Source organism: Odontesthes bonariensis, chromosome 9, assembly GCF_027942865.1.
Source record: "Odontesthes bonariensis isolate fOdoBon6 chromosome 9, fOdoBon6.hap1, whole genome shotgun sequence".
Classification (NCBI taxonomy): domain Eukaryota; kingdom Metazoa; phylum Chordata; class Actinopteri; order Atheriniformes; family Atherinopsidae; genus Odontesthes; species Odontesthes bonariensis.
The window spans coordinates 24,523,336-24,547,592 of record NC_134514.1 but is presented as its reverse complement, the minus strand read 5'-3'; the positions used below and the strand labels follow the sequence as shown (position 1 = coordinate 24,547,592).

The 24,257-nt window shown below is 42.6% G+C and overlaps 2 protein-coding genes across 5 annotated transcripts; one reads left to right on the top strand and one right to left on the bottom strand.

Moving 5' to 3' along the window:
- Positions 1 to 1,300: 1,300 nt before the first annotated feature.
- slc33a1 (solute carrier family 33 member 1) lies at positions 1,301 to 6,068 on the bottom strand. Of its 4 annotated transcripts, none has more exons than XM_075473719.1 (9): positions 5,977 to 6,068; positions 4,965 to 5,419; positions 4,726 to 4,879; positions 4,442 to 4,637; positions 4,110 to 4,309; positions 3,791 to 3,975; positions 3,585 to 3,702; positions 2,309 to 2,524; positions 1,301 to 2,218 (listed from the first exon to the last, which is right to left on the bottom strand). In XM_075473719.1, exons 2-9 carry the CDS (start codon positions 5,372 to 5,374, stop codon positions 2,054 to 2,056), a joined length of 1,644 nt encoding a protein of 547 aa, XP_075329834.1. In that variant the 5' UTR covers positions 5,375 to 5,419; positions 5,977 to 6,068; the 3' UTR covers positions 1,301 to 2,053. The 4 variants fall into 4 exon arrangements, with proteins under 4 accessions (XP_075329834.1, XP_075329835.1, XP_075329836.1 ...); XM_075473720.1 differs by having other exon boundaries at positions 4,965 to 5,416; positions 5,977 to 6,042; XM_075473721.1 differs by lacking the exon at positions 5,977 to 6,068 and adding an exon at positions 5,834 to 5,967.
- Positions 6,069 to 9,278: 3,210 nt separating this feature from the next.
- Positions 9,279 to 23,776, top strand: gmps (guanine monophosphate synthase). Its single transcript, XM_075473716.1, has 16 exons — positions 9,279 to 9,483; positions 11,633 to 11,805; positions 11,930 to 12,044; positions 12,319 to 12,416; positions 12,749 to 12,852; positions 13,091 to 13,284; positions 13,822 to 13,987; positions 14,143 to 14,294; positions 14,459 to 14,632; positions 14,869 to 14,974; positions 15,214 to 15,329; positions 16,030 to 16,155; positions 17,045 to 17,160; positions 17,293 to 17,423; positions 21,417 to 21,589; positions 21,749 to 23,776. The coding sequence occupies exons 1-16, from the start codon at positions 9,457 to 9,459 to the stop codon at positions 21,848 to 21,850; spliced, it is 2,073 nt and encodes a 690-aa protein (XP_075329831.1). The 5' UTR covers positions 9,279 to 9,456; the 3' UTR covers positions 21,851 to 23,776.
- Positions 23,777 to 24,257: the final 481 nt, after the last annotated feature.

Below are 24,257 nucleotides of genomic sequence, written 5' to 3'. Positions count from 1 at the left end.
CCACCACCCTAAAGGCCAGTTAAGCAGACTAAAATATATGTTTTTAAAAGAACACAATCTAACAGCTATTCTGTTTGTGAAAGAAAATCCAATCGACAAACGCAGTACTCTGTCTTCTTAAAAAAGAAAAAAAATCTTTGGTTAAAATACCGCCACGCATAAACATGAAAGGCCCCATAAACAGGTATGTGTGAAGTTGTGAGCAGAGTTTGATGCACAGTCTGAGAGGAAACGTCCGTGTTTCGGAAGAGTCTGTGCCCGGAAGCTAACACACAGCCGTTACAATAGGGAGCCAAAGCGCCGAACCATGTCCCTGTGGTCACAGAATAGGCATATGCCATCAGAATGAGATATTTTCTAAACAGTGACAGTCCACCTGACCGAGGAGTTGGATTGTGACAAAATACGCTTAACATACAGAACTATGTACAGTATGAAATCACTGGTGGAGCATTTGCTTTTCAATCATCTCTCCCAAGGCTGCTGGTCCGGGACCTGAATCACTCTGTGAGCAATAAATTCTATTTATTACAAGCAACAGCGATGGAGCCCCAAGTAGCTGCGTGTGCTGTATATTTAAGAAGCAAACAAAATGTCCAGAATAAATCTAATCAGGTAATCCTGGAACTAGCAATCAGTTAAATTTATTACAGCAACAGCTGCATATTTCTCCCTGATGGCATTAAGATGGAATCTGCAAATGCATCCTTGAGCTACTCCACATGGATGTTACATTGTTTCCCTTTAACTATGCGTTGCTACAAGAATAAATGTGCAGTAGATGTAGCAACAACGCATCTAGAGAATCGGAGAATGCTGTTTCAGACTAAATGTGCCACGTAGATATAATCAAAAGAGCAGATATGCAGGCTTAAACGGTCTTCTTTAGAACTGATTAACAATGCCTCGAATACAAAGAAATGTTCAGTTGGTACAGTGAAGAGGAAAAACTTAGTTAGGGGGAAAAAAAAGTGCTCCAACAAAACATGTCCATTCATTTGTTATGAGGTGCAAATTAAATTCTTCATAAGGATGCGTACTTCAAACTCAGAGGACTAACTGAGGGATGAAAGCTGCCGTGTTGTGTAATCTACTTCAGCATATTACTGAAAGTAGAGAACATGGTGGGCATTTATCCGTGCAACTCTGCTGTCAGTTTACCATCGTTCCCTTCCATTGTTAGGAAACCACGGCTCGGAATACGCTGGCTTTCAACTGATTCTTCTGAAGACTTTGAAAGACGAAACAAGGCACAAATGACCTCGGTGGAGACTAACGTATTTAAATAATCATTAAAAAAAAAAAAAGAAACATCGGCTTCAGTTGGGAGTCAAACAGCAATGAAAGGTGTTCTTCACGCAGGGCTTTTATAAACAAGATGGACCGAGTTAAACTGCATCACGTCTCATATGAACGAGAAGTCGCATCCTCGCACGCAAGGATTGGATTGGTGCATACTGTGTTCTGCCTGTCCTTTCCTATAAATGCAGCTAAATCTGGGATTTAAGTGCTGAGTTTACTTTACACAAGATTTTTGCTTCTTATGTAGAGGGTTCAAATGTCAAGAACTCCTGTATGTATATCTATATATATATATATATATATATATATATATATATATACACACACACACACACACATAAACACTTGACGCAGCTCTGGTTTGCTTGAGCTAGTTCAAGCAGCATAATATAGTTTAAAAAAAAAAAAAAACATAAATAAATTAAACTTTTGCTTTCAATTTAAAATATATATCATATATTTCTAGCAAATTTGACCAGTTCTAGGTTTCAGTGGGCCACTTTAATGGCCGACAGGAATGATGATTTACGTTTTTTAACCTTCAGACGAGACAACAAGGATGAATTTCTTCACATGTGTGCACTTTAAAATGACATGTTTGAAGGTAAATGTAGCAGCTACAGCAGGACCAGATAAACTAGACCAGACAGATGATGGAATTACAGCAAGTCTAGCAAATACTCATTTTTGGAGCAGAATATGCAGGTGCAACCGTCAGTAGTGCGGAATGTAGTGATGTGGAGTAATGTCACTAATTCACTCTGCATCTCCATGCAGACGGGCTCTGGTCTTGCAGCCGCCTCATTTTCTTCCCCAACCACAACCACCAGACCAAACCGATCACAACACACACCAAAGACTCCACGAAGTAGCCGTCCAAGGTCGTTACACAAACACCGCCTTCCATGGCGCACAGCTGGAGATGGGAAAGGGGACCAAATGAGAAGCTTTTTCTATTTTTGACTTTTCAGGATGAGAACATACGCGTCATTTCCCGCCCACTTACCCCTGCCTCGACTGAAGAGCCACAGCTCTGTCCGGGGGCCCCCTGGCATTCCTTGGAGGTCAGGGGATCGACCATCCACAGAGCCACAGTGGAAGGCCAGTTTCCTCCGAGGTTTGTGACTGTGTTCAGCAGGGTCATGTAGGTCCCGCCTATGAGGGGGTCACTCACTTTGGCATGGAATGCCATGCAGGCCACATACATGCTGTACAGCGCCACCTGGAGACAAAACACCAGAGGTTAACTGGCATGTTGAAAGACCTTTCCGCCCCATGTTTCTTTTTCCCTGTTTTCCTTTCAAGAGCCCGTGTTAGGATCATCTGCCGTTTCAGAATTTTATTTCATTACAACATTAGGATATAAAAAAAAAAAAAAAAAAAAAAACAGAATCTTTCTCATACTTCATTGTGTCTGACATATTCCATTTTAGATTCTGTCTAAAATGGAATATGGCTTAAAGGCCCTGCTCCCAATAGGCCTCGTCTTATCTGGTCTGGTCTGATAAGATCGATTGTACAAAGAAAAATGGCGTTGTCCGGCATTTGCTCCTTCTTTGTCAAACAGGCAGTCGTTATGCAAATGAGTTACACGGTTACGTAGATTAAATCAGATTAGTGAGGGAGGAAAAAGCCTGCACCACAAACAAGGCGTTTCAGGAAATTCAGGAGCAAAAACCACTGTGGGACAGAAGAACTCTTTTCTGGTGTGGACTTTTACAACTCACAAAAAGCTTTAGAATAATAATACAAAAAAATAATAATATACACAAAAAAGTGCTACACTGTTTATATAAAAGCAACCAAAAAAACCCCAAAACAAATAACACTGAAAACCAGACACACAGCGCTCAAAATATAACGTCTTGAACAGAAGTGTGACGAAAGAAAAAATACGAAAACAGATTACAAGATATTGCAATATTCTGTCTTGTTGCACAGCAACATCTAAGACGCGAGATTACTGAAGTTGACAGAAGATTAAAGAAAATTAAAGAAGAAAAGAAAACTCCTCCCAACACTACTTGGTCCTTAGTGCCTGCTCATGACTCAGCAGTTGTTATCAAGACATATAAGCCACCCTTTATACAGCTGTCTGTCTTGTATGTGTTTCAGATGTTGTCCTACAAATAGGCCATTCATGTACACTGCACAGGGAGTAAATAAACATTTAGTCAGATGCAGTTCGGCCCTTGTGTTGCTAAGATCCCGCCACCTAGAAAACTGAACTAAAAGCTGAAAACAGGAGGTTGAGCCAGAGAATAAGCAAATTAACATCAAACCTGATGTAATGCGTAGCTGAGCAGCACTATGGCATAGTAGGAAACTGGGAATCCTCCTTCTTGTTTTACACTGGGGGTCCACCATACCAGGAGAGCATACGCGAGCCCTATAAGCAACCTGCAAACCAGAACAAAACCGAGTTATCTTTTAGTTTACTGAGTATTGTTTTTCAAGTGTGGGTGGATTTGTGTGTCTAAGGTCCCACCTGAAAGGGAATGCTTTATAGAAAATGTCCAGAGGTCGGGGCCCTGCTGTGTATCTGCTGATGACTACTGGTAGAAGGATCTGCAGAGGCACCATGGGCACTGCCAGCAACGCCAGCTGCTCCTTCGGAACTCCAGCCTCCACCAGCTTCAGACCTGTGACTGCATCTGCTGCGGAGAAACCAATCTAAAGCGCACAAAGAAGTCTGAAGTTAAAACTTTTCCTCGAGGCTCGTCGTACCCAGCATACATGTGAAAGCAACACGTTTAAGGGTAAGTTTCAAAGTTAAATCAAATATTGGTCCAGTAGTGGCGAAGTACTTTTGCCGTGAGAAGCAAGGCACAAAATGTGAAGACTGTGGGCATCTTGACGATAGTGAAGAGCAACTTGTAGGTTTCCATGACGCTCTGTGTCTCTTCGGGAGCTCTCCTCCTCCCTTTCATGTGTTCATTTTCCCTTTTAAAGATGGCTACCAGAGTGGTGGAGACCAAGAACACTATTCCCCAAAAGAACAAGAAATCTGCAGCAGAGGAGCAACAGCAAAACAAACAAGTTACACGATAGCGAGCTGATTATATGAATTGGCAACCTTAATAATAAAAAAAGAGAGATATAAATAAAATAAAACAAAAATAATCTGCACAAAACCTACCTGGCAGGGTAACAATGCCTGAGTCTTTGGGCTCTATTCTGAGGTATTTGTTGCAAAAGTCAGCAGACTCCAGAGCCAGAAAGAGCACATTCCCCAGGAAGTAGCCCGCTGTCTGACCTACAGAGTTGCATGTAGAGGCATAGCCCACATTTTCTCTGGATAACATAGTCAGGGCCCAGCCATCCACAGCTATGTCCTTACAGAGAGAGAGTTAAAAGAGGATATGAGTGTGTGTCTTTCTGAATTTAGTATGTGCTTGTATACCTTTCTTTATTAATGATTACCTGTGTGGCTGCCAGGAAGGCAAGCATGAAGAAGACCCCAGTGAGCGTCACGATGTCCGGTCCTCCTTCGCTCTGCAGCAGTGAATTGACCGTTACAGAAAGGTAGAGCATGAAGAGGCCCAGCAGGTACTGTGTGGGCACCAACCACGACTTTCTGCAGAAAGTGTTGAGAGATGAGGAAAAATATCCATCTAAATTTAAAAAAAGGTAGCACAATGGTGTGCGAGTTTCTTTCTTACCTTCTACCAAACCTGCTGAAGTACAAAGCGTCCACCAGTGGTGCCCAGAAGAGCTTCAGACTGAATGGCCAGAAGACAAAGCTGAAGAAGGCTTGGTCTTTGTAGCTGACGGTCTTACTCTGCAAGATCAGGGGGATGCTGCCAGCGAGTCCGAGAGGAATCCCCTGCAGAACGTACAGGAACAGAAGTAGCAACACATTCCCCAGCTCGCCATGGATCCCAGGACGGACTCTGCGACGCCCCCTGTCCTCGGAGTCCGACCCTCTGATGAGACCCTCTGTTTCCTCCTCCGCCTCTGGCTCAGAGGAAGTTGTCTCTCCCATGTCCCTCATGTGTCCAGGTGGGAGGGTGGCACCGGCCAGCTTCCTCTGCCGCCCGTTCTTATGTGTGGTCAGATCTAAGGGCTCCATGATGGAGCTGTGGGCATCAAACCTGCTGTGCCCTGAGCAAATCTACTGAGAGAGGAGAGAGACCCGTGAAACAGCTAAACAAATTCACAATAAAGTCTGTGAAGCTACTACGAAAGGTTTTAATACTCAGAACTTCACAGAGAACAAAAGTCTTAGTTTGACCTGTAGTACCATAATGTCTTGACATAAAATACATAATGTCGTTCTGAATATGAAACGGATGAGTGGCAAGAGTGTAGGGCCATCTATACAGAAAATAGGCTGAATGGGAAAAGTTTGCAGCTGTCACCTTATAATCACCATGTACAGTAATATGAAAGCTATTGTTAAAAAGAAAATTAGCACAAACACACTTAGATAAAGGAAACATTTCAAACAGGTTTTCTATTAGGGACAAACAGTCATACAAAAGAAAAGCACGAGATGAAAAAGAAAAGAGATAGATGGATCCATGCATACCTTTTGATGATAACATGCTAAATCAAAGCAGAACACAAACGGCGGAATCACAGAGCTAATAAACGTCAAAATATTATCGAACTTATTCAGCTGAAAGTCGATGGCATCTTAAAAGAAACAATAAACAGGAGAAATACAACTACCGTTCGGTTTAACACGGGTTACATCGGGGGGACATCAACATAGAAGAGCCAGGAAGTGTGCTGTGTGCAGCGTGTAAACGTGTCCGGTGCCTTCAGCTGACGTGTCAAAACACAAGTGCACTGTGTTCCGCTTCGGAATGCATCTTAAAAATCACGGAATAATTTCATCCGGAATTATTTACGAACCACACAGCTTATGATGTCAACACTTAACATATATTCAAATTTCCCGATTTCTAAAGATGAATAAATAAAGCAACTCTTACTGTTTTTAAATACCAGGAGTCGTGCCAGCCAACCTTTGTTTGGTCTATGTGAGTGATGGATGAGCTCAAAAATGACACATTCCCCATATGGGAATGTACCTGGGTTACATAGCCTCATGTGAATTCCCCGCATTGGTTATGAGTACTTATGAATACTGAATAAGTACTCGCCCAAAACGAGCATCTTATCTGTTGGCCAAGGTGGACAATTCACATTAGATCAATATGAAACCTGTGGGAATACCCAAATGGGGCCCTTTTTTATCTTTTCTAAAAGTCCATTTGTACTCTACTTGGGCCCTACATACAAGTATTTGCTTTTCCTCCATCATATAGTTAAACGTGGCCAATATGACAGGCTGCACAGTGGTGGTGTGGTTAGCACTGTTGCCTCACAGCAAGAAGAATCCTGGTTCAAATCTCAGCTGAGGGCTTTCTGTATGATGTTTGTGTGTTGCCCTGTGCATGTGTGGCTTCTCTACAGCTTCCTCTCATTGTTGTAAAAACACAAATTAGGTTAATGGGTGATTCTAAATTGATCTTAAGAGTGTATGAATGTCCATGGTTGGTTGTCTTGAACTGGTGACCTGTCCAAGGTCTACCGTGCCTTTTTCCTGATGGCAGCTGGGATAGGCTCCAACCACCCGAGACCCTGAATTGGATTAAGTGGGTGTGGAAAATGGACGGGTGGGTGATGGACATCGTGAAATATATTTTCAGCGTCTTCTAGAAACAAAAAATTCCATCTGGAAAAATGACTTATAGTGAAAGGGATATCTTTTAATCTAACTCTGACACTGAAACATATTGAAAACTGACAATCTCGTGATTAAACGCTGAAAAAGAAATCTGCATGTCTTCTTGATGCCTCAGGCATGATTCCCAGCAAAAGCTTGAATTCGGAGCCAGCACACCCTGCACAATGACACAAGCTTACTCTGAAGTTCCGGCAAAAAGTAAAATTGGGATGAAGTACAATCGAAATTAAATTTAGTTTAAAAGAAGCATTTTACTTCTGAAATGGCTTTGGACTCTCCAAAGCGCTGCTTTTAAACAGAGGACCCAATGTCATTTCTCTCTTGATCAAAAGATCTCTTGGTAAAGGTCATGAAGCACCCATGACCCCACATTTAATTTAGAGGTAATAAGTAGCATCATGCTCAGCCTTGTGGTTACTGTGAGTGCACGTGAAGCTGCTTAATCCTACGGCAGACATGTGACAACACACAGGCATATTTGGGAGTAACAGCGTGTGGTAAAAAAGGCACCGTGGAAGCTGCAGTTTTAACTCCAGGAGAAGATATATGCGCCACTCTATGAGGAGGGGTTCTGATGCACCATCTTTTTCGCTTCATATCAAAACATGACCATGTCATTGCTCCTACACCCCTGGGAAAGTGTGCTCCGATCAATGCTTGAATAGCAAAAAAATCATGAAATATCTCTGCTTAATATGCATGAATTTTAGAGAGATTTTCTGTCAGTATATAGTTGGTGTATACTACCTCTGCAGGTCATTCATTTCTTAACTCCAGGTGGTTTCATCAAAACACGCATAAGGTTATATTCATCATGTCACCAGCGATGTAACTGATGATGCTGTTTCTATGGTTACACTCACATCATTTGTACGCTGGCTTTAAATAATAGCTCAGTGAAGTCTAACTGGTTTCTAAGGATACATAGAAACTCATCAGAAACTAATACTTTCTCTGACCATGCTGTCTTTTCTAAAGTGTTGCTTGTTGCATTTTCCACAGGATGGCGCTGATATCTTCTTCCTCCAGAGAATCTTGGCCTGATGCACCTTCACCAACAATCCATTACAGGCGCGTTTTCTGTCTTTGAAACATCAGAAAAGCTAACATCCTCACAGTGTGATCTCCTTAGCAGAAGGAGAGTAGTCTTCTATCTTTCTTGTTTTTTCTCCCCCAAATGACTGAGAACCATAACAGCAGACACTTGGCTTGTAACAGCTGGAAATACACGATGGGACCACAAACATTCATGATTAAACTTAACTCTCATCACATAATTACTTGGATTTATTTGTTTGAATTTTGTTGGTCCTTCAATCAAAGACAACTTAAAGACTCAAAAATGCTTTGCATGAGGGGGAAAGCCTTAGACCTTACTGCTGGAATGTATATCTTTGCTGTGACATTTCTCCTTCACATTTGAGAGGCTTCAGGCTGAAGATTTTTGAGCACATTTGAGCAATTATCATTGCCCGACCCCTCCTCCTCCCCCCAAAAGAAAGATTGTTCAAAACCACACATGAACCAGGAGCCTGAAAATAACTTGTTATAATTCACACTCTATGTAAAAGCCTCCACAGTACAGTGCAGCAGACATGTTAAATAACAAGGTTCACCTCTCACATAGGTGCTATTTCTGCCTGACAATTTGGGAAGTTTATAGGCACAATGGTAACTTGACATGGCAGCATATATAAATGCCGATGTTCACTACTTCAGTTTCAAACGCATGCTGCTCATTTAATGCCTCTTATTGTATGGGTCCGTGGTTGGAAAGAGGTGAGCTGGACTATTTCACACCAATGTTAAAATAATAGATTCAAGTGTTTTTTAATCAAATAGCCTTGTGCAAAATCTTTTTTCCTTTCTTTTTTTTAAACTAGTTTTCCCAGGTACCATATTTTCTGTTCTTGTGTCCAGTTTTGTCTTACTTCTATCTTTAGACTCAGATTGGTTAGTTTTGCGCAGTGAAGGCCAGAAAGAAGTGAAAAGATCAGACAATTATTAGTATTAATACGTGTATGTAAAGCCTAAATACATTTAAACACCCCTTGCCTTGTGTCTCCATTTTCCGTACTCTTTTTACGTGTGTTCCAAGAGAAAAAAACCCCAACGGAGAATCATGTGCATTTTCAAACGCTTATTGATAGAAGATAGTAGGTTGAGTCAAATCTGGTGATCCCCATTGCGACCCCTCTCACCCTTGCTATCTGTCGGGTTTTAACTTTGCGCTCCACCCATGAAACACAGACATATTTATTTTGTCTGCTTCCCCCTGTGAAACTTATTCCCCATCCGGAGGAGGAGAGACAGTCCAAACCAAACCCTCAGCCCAGTCTGCTTTTCCAACAGTAGTCGGCGTGCTGATTCAGGAGCTAACCAACAGCACTCTCTGTGTGAGACCTGGGACACCGAAGCAAAGGGGAGAGCTTTTCCACAGAACACGGCAGTCCTCCATGGCTCTGTGCAACGGAGAGAGCAAGGTCAGTGGAGCGGGGAAGGCACGAGGCTCCGTTGCGGAGTAGCTCGGGTGACTTGATGTCAGGACCCTTGTTACTGTTGTAGTCCCCCCCGGTTAAGTACGGCCTCTCGGCACCTCGGGGGAAAGTTACAGAGAGCATGTAACGCAGAGGCGCAATTACTACGCTGTTGTATGCCTGTTGCAGTTTAACATTAACATGTTGCTCATAGCTGCTAACTGGCTGGACGTCATGTTCTGGATATTTGGCAAAAAATAATAAATTCCCATACATTTTCAACCATGCTCGGTTTCCCTCTTTACATGGTGGGTGCCATCAACACCCTTCAGTTCCAAGCACCGCGTGGGTTTTAGCATAGCTCCGCTGACCTAGCCAGCCACTCACCGAACGAGCTGCTAACAAGCTAACGTTCGTTACTACAGTTAATACCAACCGTCCGCTAGCACAATTCGTTAGCTAGCTTTAGCCGGGCAGAATTTCTGAAGACAGGACGGTTAAGGGAAAATCTTAATGTATGTTAGCTATGGCGTCTGATTTGGGAAATTGAAATTCAGGTTGTGTCAAAGTAATCTGTTTCACACGGCTGCTGTCACACAGTTTGAATTAACACAACGTTAACTGTCAGTTTGCTAACATCGTCACGAAGCTACTATGAGCCAACTTGTGGTTACCGGTGTGACAAATGGAGCTACTACGACTGATGTGTTACCAGCTGATTTGGTAAAGTTTGCTCGGAAATGATCAGATATTTTTGTTGTGGCTATACTGCTGTAGCTCACGGGATTGCCTACATTGTGTTGTCAACTTAAGGTAAATAAATGTGAGGTGAATGGCAGGCTGTAACATGCTCTCAGAAACATTACGGCTGAAGTGTTTTCACTAACCACGTGGGGTCATGTTTCTCTTCTTGCCGCCCTCGTTTACCCAGGTTTGTTATATGTGGTGATTGATTTACTGTTGGTTATCGTTTGTTTTTCCTGGTCTGAAACACAAGTTTGTTTTACACACTGGAACGTTTTTCTAAAGTGATATAGAATAAGTGCACCGACGCGCTTGATAGAAGCAACATACTGAGCAAGAGTTAATAGCCGTGTACATTAATATACTGACTTATAACCATGGATCATTACACAAGATATCCCTGTGCACGGACCCACGATTCAGACACTCACTGAAAAACCACAAGTCCTGCGCAAAGGGTACTATTTGTACTCGATTTCAATCACCAGCTGTAAACGTTGTAGAGGAAATGCCTGTTTTTGATCATTATGCTGACATTTAGTTTATTTCTGGTAATTAAAAAAAAAATAAATTAGTTTGATATATTTGATGTGGTTTGGTCTTATTCAGTCTTTTATGGTAATTTTAACACCAGTGTGCGTGGGCTTTGCTTTTCCTCATATTGATCTTTTTGTCTTTTGCTTCTCTCTGTGGTTTCTTGCAATCAGATTTGGCTGTCCAGCGTGTCTTTGTAGCTTATCTGTGTCTCCATGAGGTCATCTCATTTGAGTTACTTTGAGTAGTTTTGGCTGCTTTGCTTTGGGATCAACCCTTCTCACATTTGGTCATGCGAGAGAAGTGAAACCATACCTTTCTTGACTGCTCACGCAAGGACCTGTGCGACTTTTTAATGTCTATGAAACCGGGAAGCTGTTTTAAGTCGTGGTTTCTGTCTGATTGTTGATGTCTTTTTGGATTGTCGTGGTCAAATTTCCATCATTTAATTTGCATTTCTTCCATGTTTATACCATATTCCTGGAATAAGACAAAGGGCCCCACTGCCTCCTTGGAGGACTGTGCCCGGAGACAGAAGGCCCAGTTAGTAATTTGTCCATGTTAATAACCATAGACTGACTTGGTTTCATGTGATTGCGCTGAATGGTTGCAGCACGTTTCACAAGTAGCACAAGTCTGTCCGTGTTGTAGCTCACATGTCTTTAATCATGTTATGCCTTACTAAGTCACATTTTCCATGGGCAGGTCGAAGGTGGAGTACAGGGAAGTTTTAAAGAAAGTAGTTGCCAAGTCTCACCCAAACCACCAACACACTGACGCTAAAGAGTATTAAGACATTACTCTTATTTTAGAAATTGGTATTTTGGTATATAGACTCAAAGATGAAATAACTATTTATCTGGTTCTGCGTCCACAGCTGGAGATCAGCAGCTCACAGCAGAATGGGTCATGTGAGGGTGCGGTGGCGATCCTGGATGCAGGGGCCCAGTACGGGAAGGTGATTGACAGACGAGTGCGAGAGATGTGTGTACGCTCCGAGATCCTCCCCTTAGAAACCCCAGCCTTTGCCATCAGAGAGCAGGGTTACAGGTGAGAGAGAGGGGGGAAAAAATGTTTTTCTTTCACGCATCGGTATTTTATTCATTTTTTTTCTTGAAAACACTTTCAAGTGTTGAAAGTGTTTTATAGTGTTGCTCTCTTTTCCACTCCTTAGGGCGATCATAATTTCAGGAGGTCCGGCCTCTGTGTATGCAGAAGATGCCCCCTGGTTTGATCCTGCGATATTCACCATAGGAAAGCCAGTCCTGGGAATTTGCTATGGAATGCAGGTATCTGTGCTCATATATTTATACATTCATAAAAAAAAAAAAGCGGTGGCAGAATTTTAATGGAGCCTTTTTTTCCCCCCAATGAGACGCTTGTTACACAGATTGTCTTTGAGTAGCAGCACATTACTATCACTTGATTTATAAATGCTGGAAATGAAAATTGTAACATCTAAAGCACATACCCCAAAACTGGAGACGTTTGTACGATCGCTTCAATCACCCTATGATGAAGTCGGTGTCTAGGTATTAAATCTGATGTGTCTGCATGTTCCAGATGATGAATAAGGTTTTCGGCGGCACAGTACACAAAAAGAACGTACGGGAGGACGGAGCGTTCAACATTGGGCTGGACAACACGTGTTCCCTGTTCAGGTATTGTAGTTTCTCATGCCGACTGCGTGAAGGGCTTTCTTATGCTTTTATCTCACGTACACACAGGGGTTGTGCCTGTTCATACTGATAACTTGTGGCTGTGGAGAGCACGTACGGACGTTCTTGGTGCAAACACATCAGCTGTTACAAGTTTCAAGCTGTCACATATTTACTGTGGTTATTACAACAATGTAAAGTTGCTAAATTAATCGCAGTTTGTCCTGCATTCTTCACTCACTGTAAACAGTGGCTGCATATATTTAACTATCATGTGACATTTAAAAAAACAGCAACCTCCTATCTTCCACTGACGTCTGTGTGTTTCTTATCAGAGGCCTTCAGAAGGAGGAACTGGTGCTGCTGACCCACGGGGACAGTGTGGATAAAGTGGCCGATGGTTTTAAAGTGGTGGCCCAATCAGGAAACATCATTGCTGGTGAGCAGAACGCATGATAAGCTCAGACCCTGGTCCGCATAAACATTGTTGTCATAGACTCGCATGCAAGTGTAAGCAGCTGTATTTGTGTCTTTTTTTTTTTTTTTAATTACACTAGTCTTTAGTAGTAGTTTTTTCTATTTTTTAATAGTAGTCTTGCTTAAGTGGTCTATCCATAAGTGGCATTCGCTTGAAGAGGGATTTCATTCCTTTAAGGGATCTCTGCTTTTCTCTCCAGGGATTGCTAATGAACAGAAGAAGCTGTACGGAACGCAGTTTCATCCCGAGGTCGACTTAACGGAACGAGGCATGGAGATGCTGCGTAACTTCCTGTTTGAGATTGCGGGATGCACAAGTAATTTTACCGTACAGAACCGCGAGCAGTCCTGCATCGACGAGATCAAAGAAAAAGTTGGCAAGTCTAAAGTTCTGGTGAGTGGAACCGCTCGAAGCTCCGCCAGCGTGTTTGTTAGTCAGAGCTCGGACTTCACGAAAGGAATAAAACCGAAAATAATTTTCCTGATGTGTTAAATCAGATCATTTGGGATGACGTGAAAGTGAAGTGCGGCAGCTGCTTAAATTAAACCATTGTCTGTCTGAGAAGAGGAAGTCTACTCCCTGAGCACTTTCCAACTAGGCCTCTTCTCAGGGGAGTGTGAAGGCGATAAATGAGCGTTCAAAATAGGCTCAAATCACAGGATTTACACTGTTCTTATTCTTCAAGTGTGGATTGAATTTGTAACTGTCTGCCACTACTCTGCTGTAGCCTGTTTCTGCCTTTTCTTACCAAGAGTTGGGCAAACAGTAAATTTAATTTAAAGCAGCACCCATTAGATGGTTTCCAGCCCGCTGACAAATGAAACGACACATATACAACTCATGTAATGAGAAGCTAAAATAACATACATGCAGATAAGGAAGCGGTTGCAACTTGGCTTCTAAAGATACTGTTTCCCATAACATTCTCAGGTGCTTCTGAGTGGCGGAGTAGACTCAACAGTTTGCACAGCCCTCCTCAACAAAGCTCTGAACCAGGACCAGGTGATAGCAGTTCACATCGACAACGGCTTCATGAGGAAGAGGGAGAGTCAGAGCGTGGAGGAGGCCCTCACCAAGCTGGGCATCAAAGTCAAAGGTAAAGACCAAAGTCCAGACTAAATCTCATGAAAATATGTAGAGGTGCAGCTCTGTTTGTAACATTCATTTTGTCTTCATTGTGTGTTTGTTTTTTTTGTGCAGTTTTTGTCTTAAAACCTTTTGCGTACCTCAACAACTGTTTCCCCTCTTTAGTGGTAAATGCAGCACACACCTTTTATAATGGAACGACAACCCTTCCAATCTCTGAGGAGGATAGGACGCCACGGAAACGCATCAGCAAGACCTTGAATATGACCACCAACCCCGAGGAGAAAAGGAAAATTATTGGAGACACATTTGTCAAAGTGAGTATCGGCGTTTAGATGATTCTTGTGCATTTACATGTGTTTTTTTTTTTTTTTTTTTAGTAGTAGTAGTATTGAATTTTAATTTGAACCTGGTACCTTATCTAAAAAGTAATCATTTTTTGATTTTACCGTTTGATTTTACATGCTGTGTTGCTTCACAGGTGGCAAATGAAGTAATTGGAGAGATGAATCTGAACCCAGAGGAGGTTTTCCTGGCCCAGGGTACACTGAGGCCTGATCTCATTGAGAGTGCCTCTCATATTGCCAGCGGCAAGGCAGAGGTCATCAAAACACACCACAACGACACTGAGCTCATCCGTAAACTCAGAGATGAGGTGCGCTCTTACACAAACGCCAACTTGATATCTGTGCGCTGGTCTTCCTTTGCATGCAGCTGAATGTCAAAAACCGAATGGAAAGCTAAATCGCAGTCAGGAGATTTTATTTCACCTTTACATTCATTCAGCCACTCAAATGTGATTGGTCAATTCTACAAGGACTACAGGTGGACAACAGAGACTCTTCAGATTAATTTCAAATACTCATTCATTTGCTTTTTTTTTCTCCCCAGGGAAAAGTAATCGAACCACTGAAAGATTTCCATAAAGATGAGGTGAGGGCGCTGGGGAGAGAGCTGGGCCTGCCAGAGGAGATCGTCTCTCGGCATCCTTTCCCTGGCAAGTACACAAACACGCATGTCTTTGATGGGATTCAGCCTATCAATCGTCACGAGTGTGACTGCATCGACGCGATGCTCGGCGATGGTGTCTTTTGACCCTTTCTGTCTTTGTTGTCTTTGGTTAATCCATCTCCTCTTCATCTTGCAACAATCTTCTGATTCAATCAAATCTCCCCCTTTCTGACACACCGCTGCTTTATTTGTTAAAAGGTGATCAATCATTCTCCTTTTCCGTAGGTCCTGGTTTGTCCATCAGAGTGATTTGTGCAGAGGAGCCTTACATTTGTAAGGATTTTGCTGAAACGAACAACATCCTCAAAATCGTCACAGACTTTTCTGCAAGTGTCAAAAAGGTCAGTAGATTGGCAAACGTGGTCCGACAGCCTCATTCAGATGAGTTCGTCTCAATCAGCCAGTGGCAACAGGTCCTGTACACCCTGTAGATTTTCAAACATCAGTGGTTGTACAAACAGAAACAGAATTTAAGAGCTTCCGTATTCCTTACAAGTGTAAAAAGTAAAATCGTCTCAAAGCAATGCAAATACCGGTGAAAAATGTTGTCATTGAAATGTTGTCGCAAACATAAATAGTGCATGCACTCGTCTTGATCGTTCCTCTGAATTGACTGAATAAAGACTCCCTGTAGTTTCTTAGCAACAAGGATGATTATTTTTTTTTTTTTTTGAGATTCACGTGAGAAATCAACTCTGAAGAAACACGACATCTAGCAGGAATCATGTCGAAAGGAAACCGTACTGTGGCGGCTCGGCCTACTTACCCTTTGAGGCTGTTTTTCTTTCCTTTTTTTTTCTCCTGTCTGGTTTAATTGTGGGGTTGATGATTTGCAGCCTCTGCTGGTTGAGTAGTCACACTGCACCAATAACCAGGAAAGTTTAAAGACTGAAGTTGAAAGTTTGATTAAAGTGACATGTGTTTTAACATTGCTGCTAAAGGAGAGACAGCTACACCCTAACATTTGTCAGTACAAATGCTGCTGGCTGCTATCCCTCCTGTTGTATATGTACAAACTTCCTGTATTTCTCTCGTCCCCAGCCCCACGCCTTGCTCCAGAGAGTAAAGTCATGTATATCAGATGAGGAGGAAGAGAAGCTCATGCAGATTACCAGCCTTCATTCACTCAATGCCTTCCTGCTGCCCATCAAAACTGTCGGTGTTCAGGTAACACACCAACAATATCACCATCTCTTTTTTTGTTGCCCCGTAACGAGTCAGTTACATGTTTCTAACAGAAGACGGTTTAAGGATATCGGCATCTACGTGTTTGTTTTCAAACCTTTTCCACATCTGTTGTGGTCGGATCTGAACTCAGAATAGTTTTAATGTAGAGCTGAAGTGGCTCCACAAAAAAAAAAAAATATATATATATTAAGGTCAGCCCAAATACAGCGTTTTGGTTTGAGACTTGCCAGCTGTTGCATATGTGTGGAGATCGATGTGTTTTCAGAGACAGTCAGTTGACACATTATCTGTCACTAGCTGTTTGTCTCTTGTTGGGTTCTACCTATAATTTAGTTGTCAACCACAAGACACACCCACACAAAGCCTCTCACATTCTAAGTTCTTTATGCTCCTCTGTCGGTTCAGCTTAGGAAGGGTGTATCCGCTATAAATGGTTACACGGGACGTAAATAACCCACTGTCCAAAAGTTAAAACTGTCTGTTTACCGCAGAGAGAGACGCTCCTGAATTCTTTCCTCACACAAACATCGCAGGCAGCCAATGGCTGTGTGTTTTAGTCTGTGGGCGTGTGCGTTTACGTCCTGTTTGACATCAGAGCTTTAAATTTGACCCAAACCTCAAACTGCGGGCCAGACGGGACGCTGAGGATAAACTCAAGCAGCTTTCATTGCCTTTTCTGAAAATGGAAACCTGCAGTTTATGGAGACTGTTGAAGTTTTACTGTCAGTTTAAAACAAACAGAAAAAACCCCAAAAAAAAGGGTTCGGCGAGATTTCTCCTTTATGTGCCCCGACACTTCTGTTTTCATTATGGGTTATCGCTTCTGTGAAGACCTTATGGTAAAAATCTTTGTCTGTCTCTGTTTCAGGGGGATTGCCGGTCCTACAGTTATGTGTGCGGAGTCACGAGTAAAGAATCTCCACACTGGGAATCACTTTTGTTCCTGGCCAGACTAATCCCTCGCATGTGCCATACCATCAACAGGTAATGCAGAAATCAATCCTAGCGGCTTCTAATGATTTAAAAAAAAACACAAGAATTCAGTGTTTTCAGCGATCACTGGACACTACTGAACCCATTTAGTCAATGATTCATTTGTGTCTCTCCTTTTTCCAGAGTTGTGTATGTATTTGGGTCCCATGTAAAGGAGCCGCCAGCAGACATTACCCCAACTTTCCTGACCACAGGTGTCCTGAGCACGCTCAGACAGGCAGACTTCGTAGCTCATTCTATTCTCAGAGAGTCAGGTGAGTGTGCCTGCCAGAGTCATTTCAGACATTTACCAGGGCTCCAGACTAACTTTTTGCACTGGTTGCACTGGTGCGCCTAACTTTTTTTCTTAGGTGCACCAGCACAAAAATTTTCAAACGCATTGCATTTAACACTGCAGTTTTACAGGTTCACTTTATTTATTTATTTTAAAATCGCTGTCCATATATGTCTATTAACTAGCAAACTGGTCAAAATAAAGTTTTTTATTTGAAGCACAATTCTACAAACTTACTGAACTTAACTTACTAACTACTTACTGAAACTTACTGAAAAAGTGTTGGTGCTTAAAGTGCTTCACTGGCCTGAAATTTAAACTTAAAACATCTCAAGATAAATTAAATAAAAAGAAAATCTAAATTAAAATTGCAAGGGCTTCAAACTGAACATGTCTTATGGACTATCCTCCATTGCAGTCACATGCCCCTCGGATGGCCAACTCCTGTAGTTGGGTTAAATATATATATCAGTATATTCACCAGTCTTCCTCTCCTCAAGATACGGCCGTACACACTGACGCATTCCTGAACGATCAGGAATACCATGTACTCACTGTTCAATTAGTACAGACGGGTTTATGTTCAAGCCATTTTTCTTCTGAAGAATTATTTCGGACTTGAACTTAGTGAAGGGAACTTTTGCAATATGGTCTAACGTTACACTTGATTATCATCTCTGTTTGCTGCTGCCTGCCGCTGAAAGGCGGCGGGGACAGGGGACACTGAGCAGGTAATGTGTTTCATAGATGCGTTGTGCTTTTTCAGCGTTTCAATTCGAAATCTATTAGAACCAGTCACAAATGCACTCTTGCCACACTTTACAGTAAATGCAGTGCATTAATTGGCTTTTATCGGCTTTACTGTATTTTAGCCAGCTAAACTGGTCAAGCCACTCTCTTAGAAATGTATACAATTTACCTAGCCTGATAAACCAGCCTAAATGGATTGGATGTCTAATTTAGTCTGGCTCCGATCAATGGATACAACGGAACATTGTTGATGAGCACAACCCGTTGTCTTTCAAACCGCGTCTGTGCCTATAGGCCAACGCTCTGACCAATCAGCGCAACTGACTGTGACGTAGTAAGCGCGACAGAAAGCTTTGGTGGGAGGGGACTCTTCCAAAACTGATGCCAAGCACAGATTCTATAATAGGACAGATACGCCACTCACGGTGCATTTCCGGTTTCCAACGAGGCGATTTTGGTTGCAGTTCCACCCTCTTTCCACGTGGGGCGCCCAATTTTGGAGACCAGAATGAATGGAGTCCTATGGAGCTATACGCCCTTTCGTGCCCTTATCTCAAGATATAATTTTTTCTCTAGTAATTCGAATGTTGTTTTCGAAAGAGGGTGTTTAGAAAATACCCATGGCTGAGTTTTAGATTTTTAGAGCCACTCATTTGCTTAAAAAAAGGATTTGAAGTGTATATGACGTCATACATAGCTGGTCGACCAGCTGTCATTAGCACAATGCTAGCGCGTTGTGGACAACAAGAAGCCAACCTGTAAGAAATCAAAGGGATATATGTACTCGTTCAGTAGATTTTTCACTTGAAACCCATGTTGAGCTCTCAGAAACTACATTCAAATCTGAGCGCTCTTGAGGAGACTTAGGTGAAACTGACCATTTGTAGCATCTAGCTCCATTGGGCCCCATTCATTCTGGTCTCCACCGACGCCCCCAGTGGAATTCTGGTGGAACTGCAGCCAAAAAGCCGGTACAATGGGGCTTAATACAGAGTGGCAAGGCTGTTCGTTATAATGGCTGTGTGCCAAGGCTGAATCAAACGAGCGCTGTTCCATTGCCGCCGCCATCTTTCTTGTTGTGCTTTCGCTTGTCTATGTTCGCTTCCACTGCCCAACGTCGCACTGCTCTGTCGTCACTCCCTCAAAACCCCGCACCAGAACCCTCTGCCCCGCCCGCGTTGATTCAAAACACATCTCTGCGTTGTGATTGGTTTAGTTGCCATCTGCCAGATTCAGGGCAGTATTTTCAAAATGAAAAGTGGTTCGAGGCCAGACCCAACCGCAGGCAAAACATTTTGCCGTCCAGCAGTTGGCGCTGGTTTTCCAGGCTACAATTTACCCCTTTTAATTTCAGTTGGTTCTGGCTCGGAGTCGATCGTATGTGGCTCATTATCTGATGCTAGCTCCGGATGCTAGCTCATTATCTGATGCTAGCTCCGGACCAGGGCCTGACATAACGTGGGAGGTTGACGGCTCCGTGTCAGAGCATTGGTTGTGATTATTTTCGGACGAATCAGGCCTTAACTTAACGAAAAAGTTGTCAATCGTTCTTTTCATCTTATCACCCGCGGCTACAACTACTGTTTATCTGACGAGCCGAGGTTCATCACCTCTCTGTCTGACTAGCAAGCACGTGTTCAAACGTACACGTACACGGGCCAATCAGAAGGGGGTCCCGCCCTTCACTATCTTTGATTGGTTTAGACCACGATATGGGTCTAACGTGTGTCTGTTGTTGAACCACAGGGAGACTTTCAGAGTCCCGTAGACTTTTTTTTTCACTCGAACGGGTGGTTGCACCTAGCCTGGGCGAAAGCCGACTGTTGACTCTGTCAAACAGTCTGGGAAAACCCAAGAGGAATCCGTTTCCATGGAGGGCGGGACCTTACCCAGCAACTTAAATTCATTGGAGTAACGGAGTTCCCTTAACCAATCATAATGTTTAGAAGTGACGTTGGTTATGCGCCGAGGTTCATGCTTACTCTCGCGAGGCTCTAGCTCGCGAATCACGCTTCCCACATCCGCTTTCATTATACCGGTACCATTTGATAAATCAAACTTTTCCCAAAGCCAGTTGGAAGGAGAGCTACGACATCCTTGCCACTAACAAAATTGACGAGGCATTCTCCTCTTGCTCTCGTTTTAATTGTGTAATGATCTCCAGAGTTGAGACAACTTCATGGATAGCTTCTAGTGTTCTTCCGTCGCCATGTTTATTTCCGCTGCGGTTGAACTACAATTATATGGACTACAATGGACTCCGCGCGTGAGTTCTGTGTCACCACTCGCAACTGTTTGCTGATTGGCAAAACACTGAGCGAACCGAGGTAGGGGGATTTGGCCAGACTATGTGCGGAGCCAAAATCTTTGGGCGGAAGTACATAGGATGGCGTCGCCAGGCTAGGTTGCACCGGTGCAACCTCAGATTTTTTTTAGGCGCACCATTGAGAAAATAGGTCGCACTCTGGAGCCCTGTTTACACTAATGTGCATTTTGGGATTGCAACTTGAAAGTTAATAGTATAGATAAATATATATATATAAATAGTTATAATAATCTTGTAAAAACTCTGGAGCTGAAGCAGTTGATCTGATACCTGTTCGTCTTTGTATGGCCCAGAACTCCAGTCTAGCAATGTTGCTAAATGCAGCGGACTATTTCCTCTGAGAGCTTTGTAGATGAATTGTCATGAATGTGTTTATCAGATCTCGCAGCCAGAGAGGACCATTCCACTCCGTCATAAAGGATGAAGTGATGAGGGGTGTAGCCATCCCCACAGTAATGAACCCGAGTGTTGAATGCATTTGTGTGATTTATATCACCATAATCTGAAATCGTTAGAAAAAATTACTTCAATAAGTCTCTCTTTTGACAAAAAACTTGGGGAAGTTGATCCTGCTTCTGCATATTGGGGGAAAAAATATGAAATGTGAAGGCTTTTTCAAGGATTACCCAGTTAATTTTCTGACTCTAGTGACCCATCAAAGCCATAAACCTCTCACCACCATAATGTTTCTGCATAGGCACACTTTGGCAGCGATGATTAGAGTAGGACATGAAATGTTAACATTAAGTAACATGATTATACTCTACATTGACGTTGGCAGTCAGGCTACTGCATTCTGGCTAACATCGTAAATATTCCTGGGCGGCAGATGGCGAGGCGCACGGTAAATTCTTACCAACGGACACAATTTACCAGTTTCCCCTCTTTCAACCTCAGGTTACTCCGGCAAGATCAGCCAGATGCCGGTCATCCTCACCCCCCTGCACTTCGACCGCGACCCTCTGCAAAAACAGCCGTCCTGCCGGCGTTCTGTGGTGGTCCGCACCTTCATCACCAGCGACTTCATGACGGGCATCGCTGCCATGCCTGGCAACCATATCCCAGAGGAGGTCAAACAGTTAATTTGATTGAACATCTAATTTAAACGTGCGATTTATAACGGAATAAATTATTGCTCCACGTTTGTGTTTTTGTTTTTTGAGTAACACCTTAACTCCTCTGTCTGATTCAGCCCTTTTAAAAGGTGTTTCTCTTGTCTGGTTCCGCAGGTGGTGCTGAAGATGGTAAATGAGATAAAGAAAATCCCCGGCATCTCCAGAGTCATGTATGACCTGACCTCCAAGCCACCCGGCACCACAGAGTGGGAATAGAACACAACATGACTTCATTTGGATAGGACACACACACACACACACACACACACACACACTGCACAAACACACCCAGCATATGTAAGAGGGCTGGTGAACTGCTCTCCTCTTCTGTCCTTCCTTCCTCAGCCCCCCTCCCATCCCACCCCCCCTCCTGTATCTCCCCTGTATCTTCAACATTCCCTTGGAAGGCAGACCGTACTGTGACGGGCGCACGTGCAGAGGCGCCGCTGCTCTGCTCTCTCCACCACTCCTCCCTGGTCTTAATATTTTTGGCGATAGAGATTGATTTAATGTCGGTTATTGATAATATATTGTCACTTTTGATTCATGTGCAACAATGTATTTCCTCGCTGTGATGAAAAGGTAAATCGCTGCTTCCTTTCGTGAGTTCAACCACGCCAGGCAAGTGGGCGAGAAACTGTGACAGTTTAGTGGACTTGATGCTGTGCCTCAAGATGCATTATAGGATGAGTTAAGTATACAAACAAGCAAACAATATTGTCATGAAGGGAGAGAAAGAAAAAAAAAAAAAAAAAAAACTGTAAACGAGAGGGGAGGGGTGTCAAATCTTCTGCATTTGCTCTTTTTTTTTTGGTCAGATGTTATTGTTTACTGTTGTGCCCCCTGTATTTGTTCATCCTCACCTCCTGCCTGTATACTGTGCTATGACAAAGGTTGTCTGAAAAGACGGCCCATGTGACCAATCAACAATTTCTAAGCTTTGTTTTTAGTTTTTTTTTTGTCTTTGTTTTGCCAAAGTAGAATATGCTGTAGTGACCTATAAGATTTTGGGCTCCCGACCATCTTTCCAAAATGCATTTATTGACAGGAGCCGTTGACTTTTTTGCTGCACCCGTTAGGGACGGCCGTCAACCCAAGAAATACCTTCAGTGTACTGACTCCTGTGCAGCTGTGAAGGACCCCAATATGACTGGTGACTTCGTACGTGCCTGTTCTGTGGTTTTTCTTTGGTGTGACCCGACCTGGACTGATGTGTCCAGAGAGGAGGATATAACGCTGTTCTCCTCACGCTGCAATATGTAGGCTTTTTATGAAGAAGAGTAAGAAGACAAGAGGACTAATATCAAACTTATAACTACGGTAGAGTTTATAACCACATTGTGTCAGTTGCTGTTGTCACTTCATGATTTGGCTGCTCACTTCATGTGTTGTGCGCATTTTTTTGCACGTTTATTATTTTTTTTCTTCACTCGTAAAGCCTCGGTGCTACATCACCATAACAGATCATACACCCAGTGGAAACTTCACCATAAGTGTATCACTGTACTGTCGAGTTAAATTGATTTCCCATTGCCATCAGCATAAGTTCACTGTGTCTCAGAATGGCGTTGCTGCTTATTATAGCTGTTGTGTACTCTCACAACATTAAGTGCATCATTATCTCTTGTCAGTCTTGTCACGTAGACCTCAGTGAATACAGTGCTCAGGTTTAACTGAGTTTTTAAAGGTGTATTTTACCCCCATTAGAGACATTTCACTCAGTCATGGTGGTTTTCCTGCTTCGAGAATTTGTTTTTGTGCCTCGCATCACTCTATTGTGCCCCTAAATTTTAATGGCAAACTCCTAATACAAACTTGATGGTTTTCCTAACCTGTCTTAACTGCTTTTTGTGTTTCTCTCTCTGTTCCGCCTTTTTTACACACATATATATATATATATATTTCTCTCACACATGTCTCCATTGAACAGCTAACAATGGACATTTAATTGATACCCAATAAGATTGAGTTATGCAATTCTGTCTTCTTTTTTTTTTTTTCCCCTTCTTTAATTTGTTCAGCAATGTTCATTCTCCTTAGTAACGTGCCTCGATCCAAGCCACTGCATGCAGTTTCAACAATGACATTTGTACAATGGAAAACTGAGCTTTAATAAAGATCTCAATGTTGAAACTTCTACAATTAGCCATTTATTCTTTCAAGGTATGTGAGAAATAAATAATCTGTAATAGAAACGGTGGTTTTGCATTACTCTGGGAGATAAACTATAAGGGGGCGCATTCAGGCTCCAAAACGGAAAGCAGAGAAGTTAATTTTGTCAGCCTGTCCTGACAGTGGTAATGCATACGCAGTTATAAGCATAAAATTCTCACCCACTTATTTGGCAGGTTTTCTGGTTTTCCTAATGAAAAATGCTGTAAACATAGTGTGTCCAGTAGAGGGAGTGAATGACACTTATACGGTTATATTATGTTTCTAGGTAGCCACCATCTTCCCTACCACTCATGGTACCACAGAATGCCATGGTTTACAAATTTCATAGACCAATATTGTATTCGCAATAGAGCAAGGGAAACGCATCAAATGCTGAAAGAAAGACATTTGACGTTTTAATGAAAAATATTTGCTTCTTTCAATTTGACGGCAACAACGTCTCAAAAAC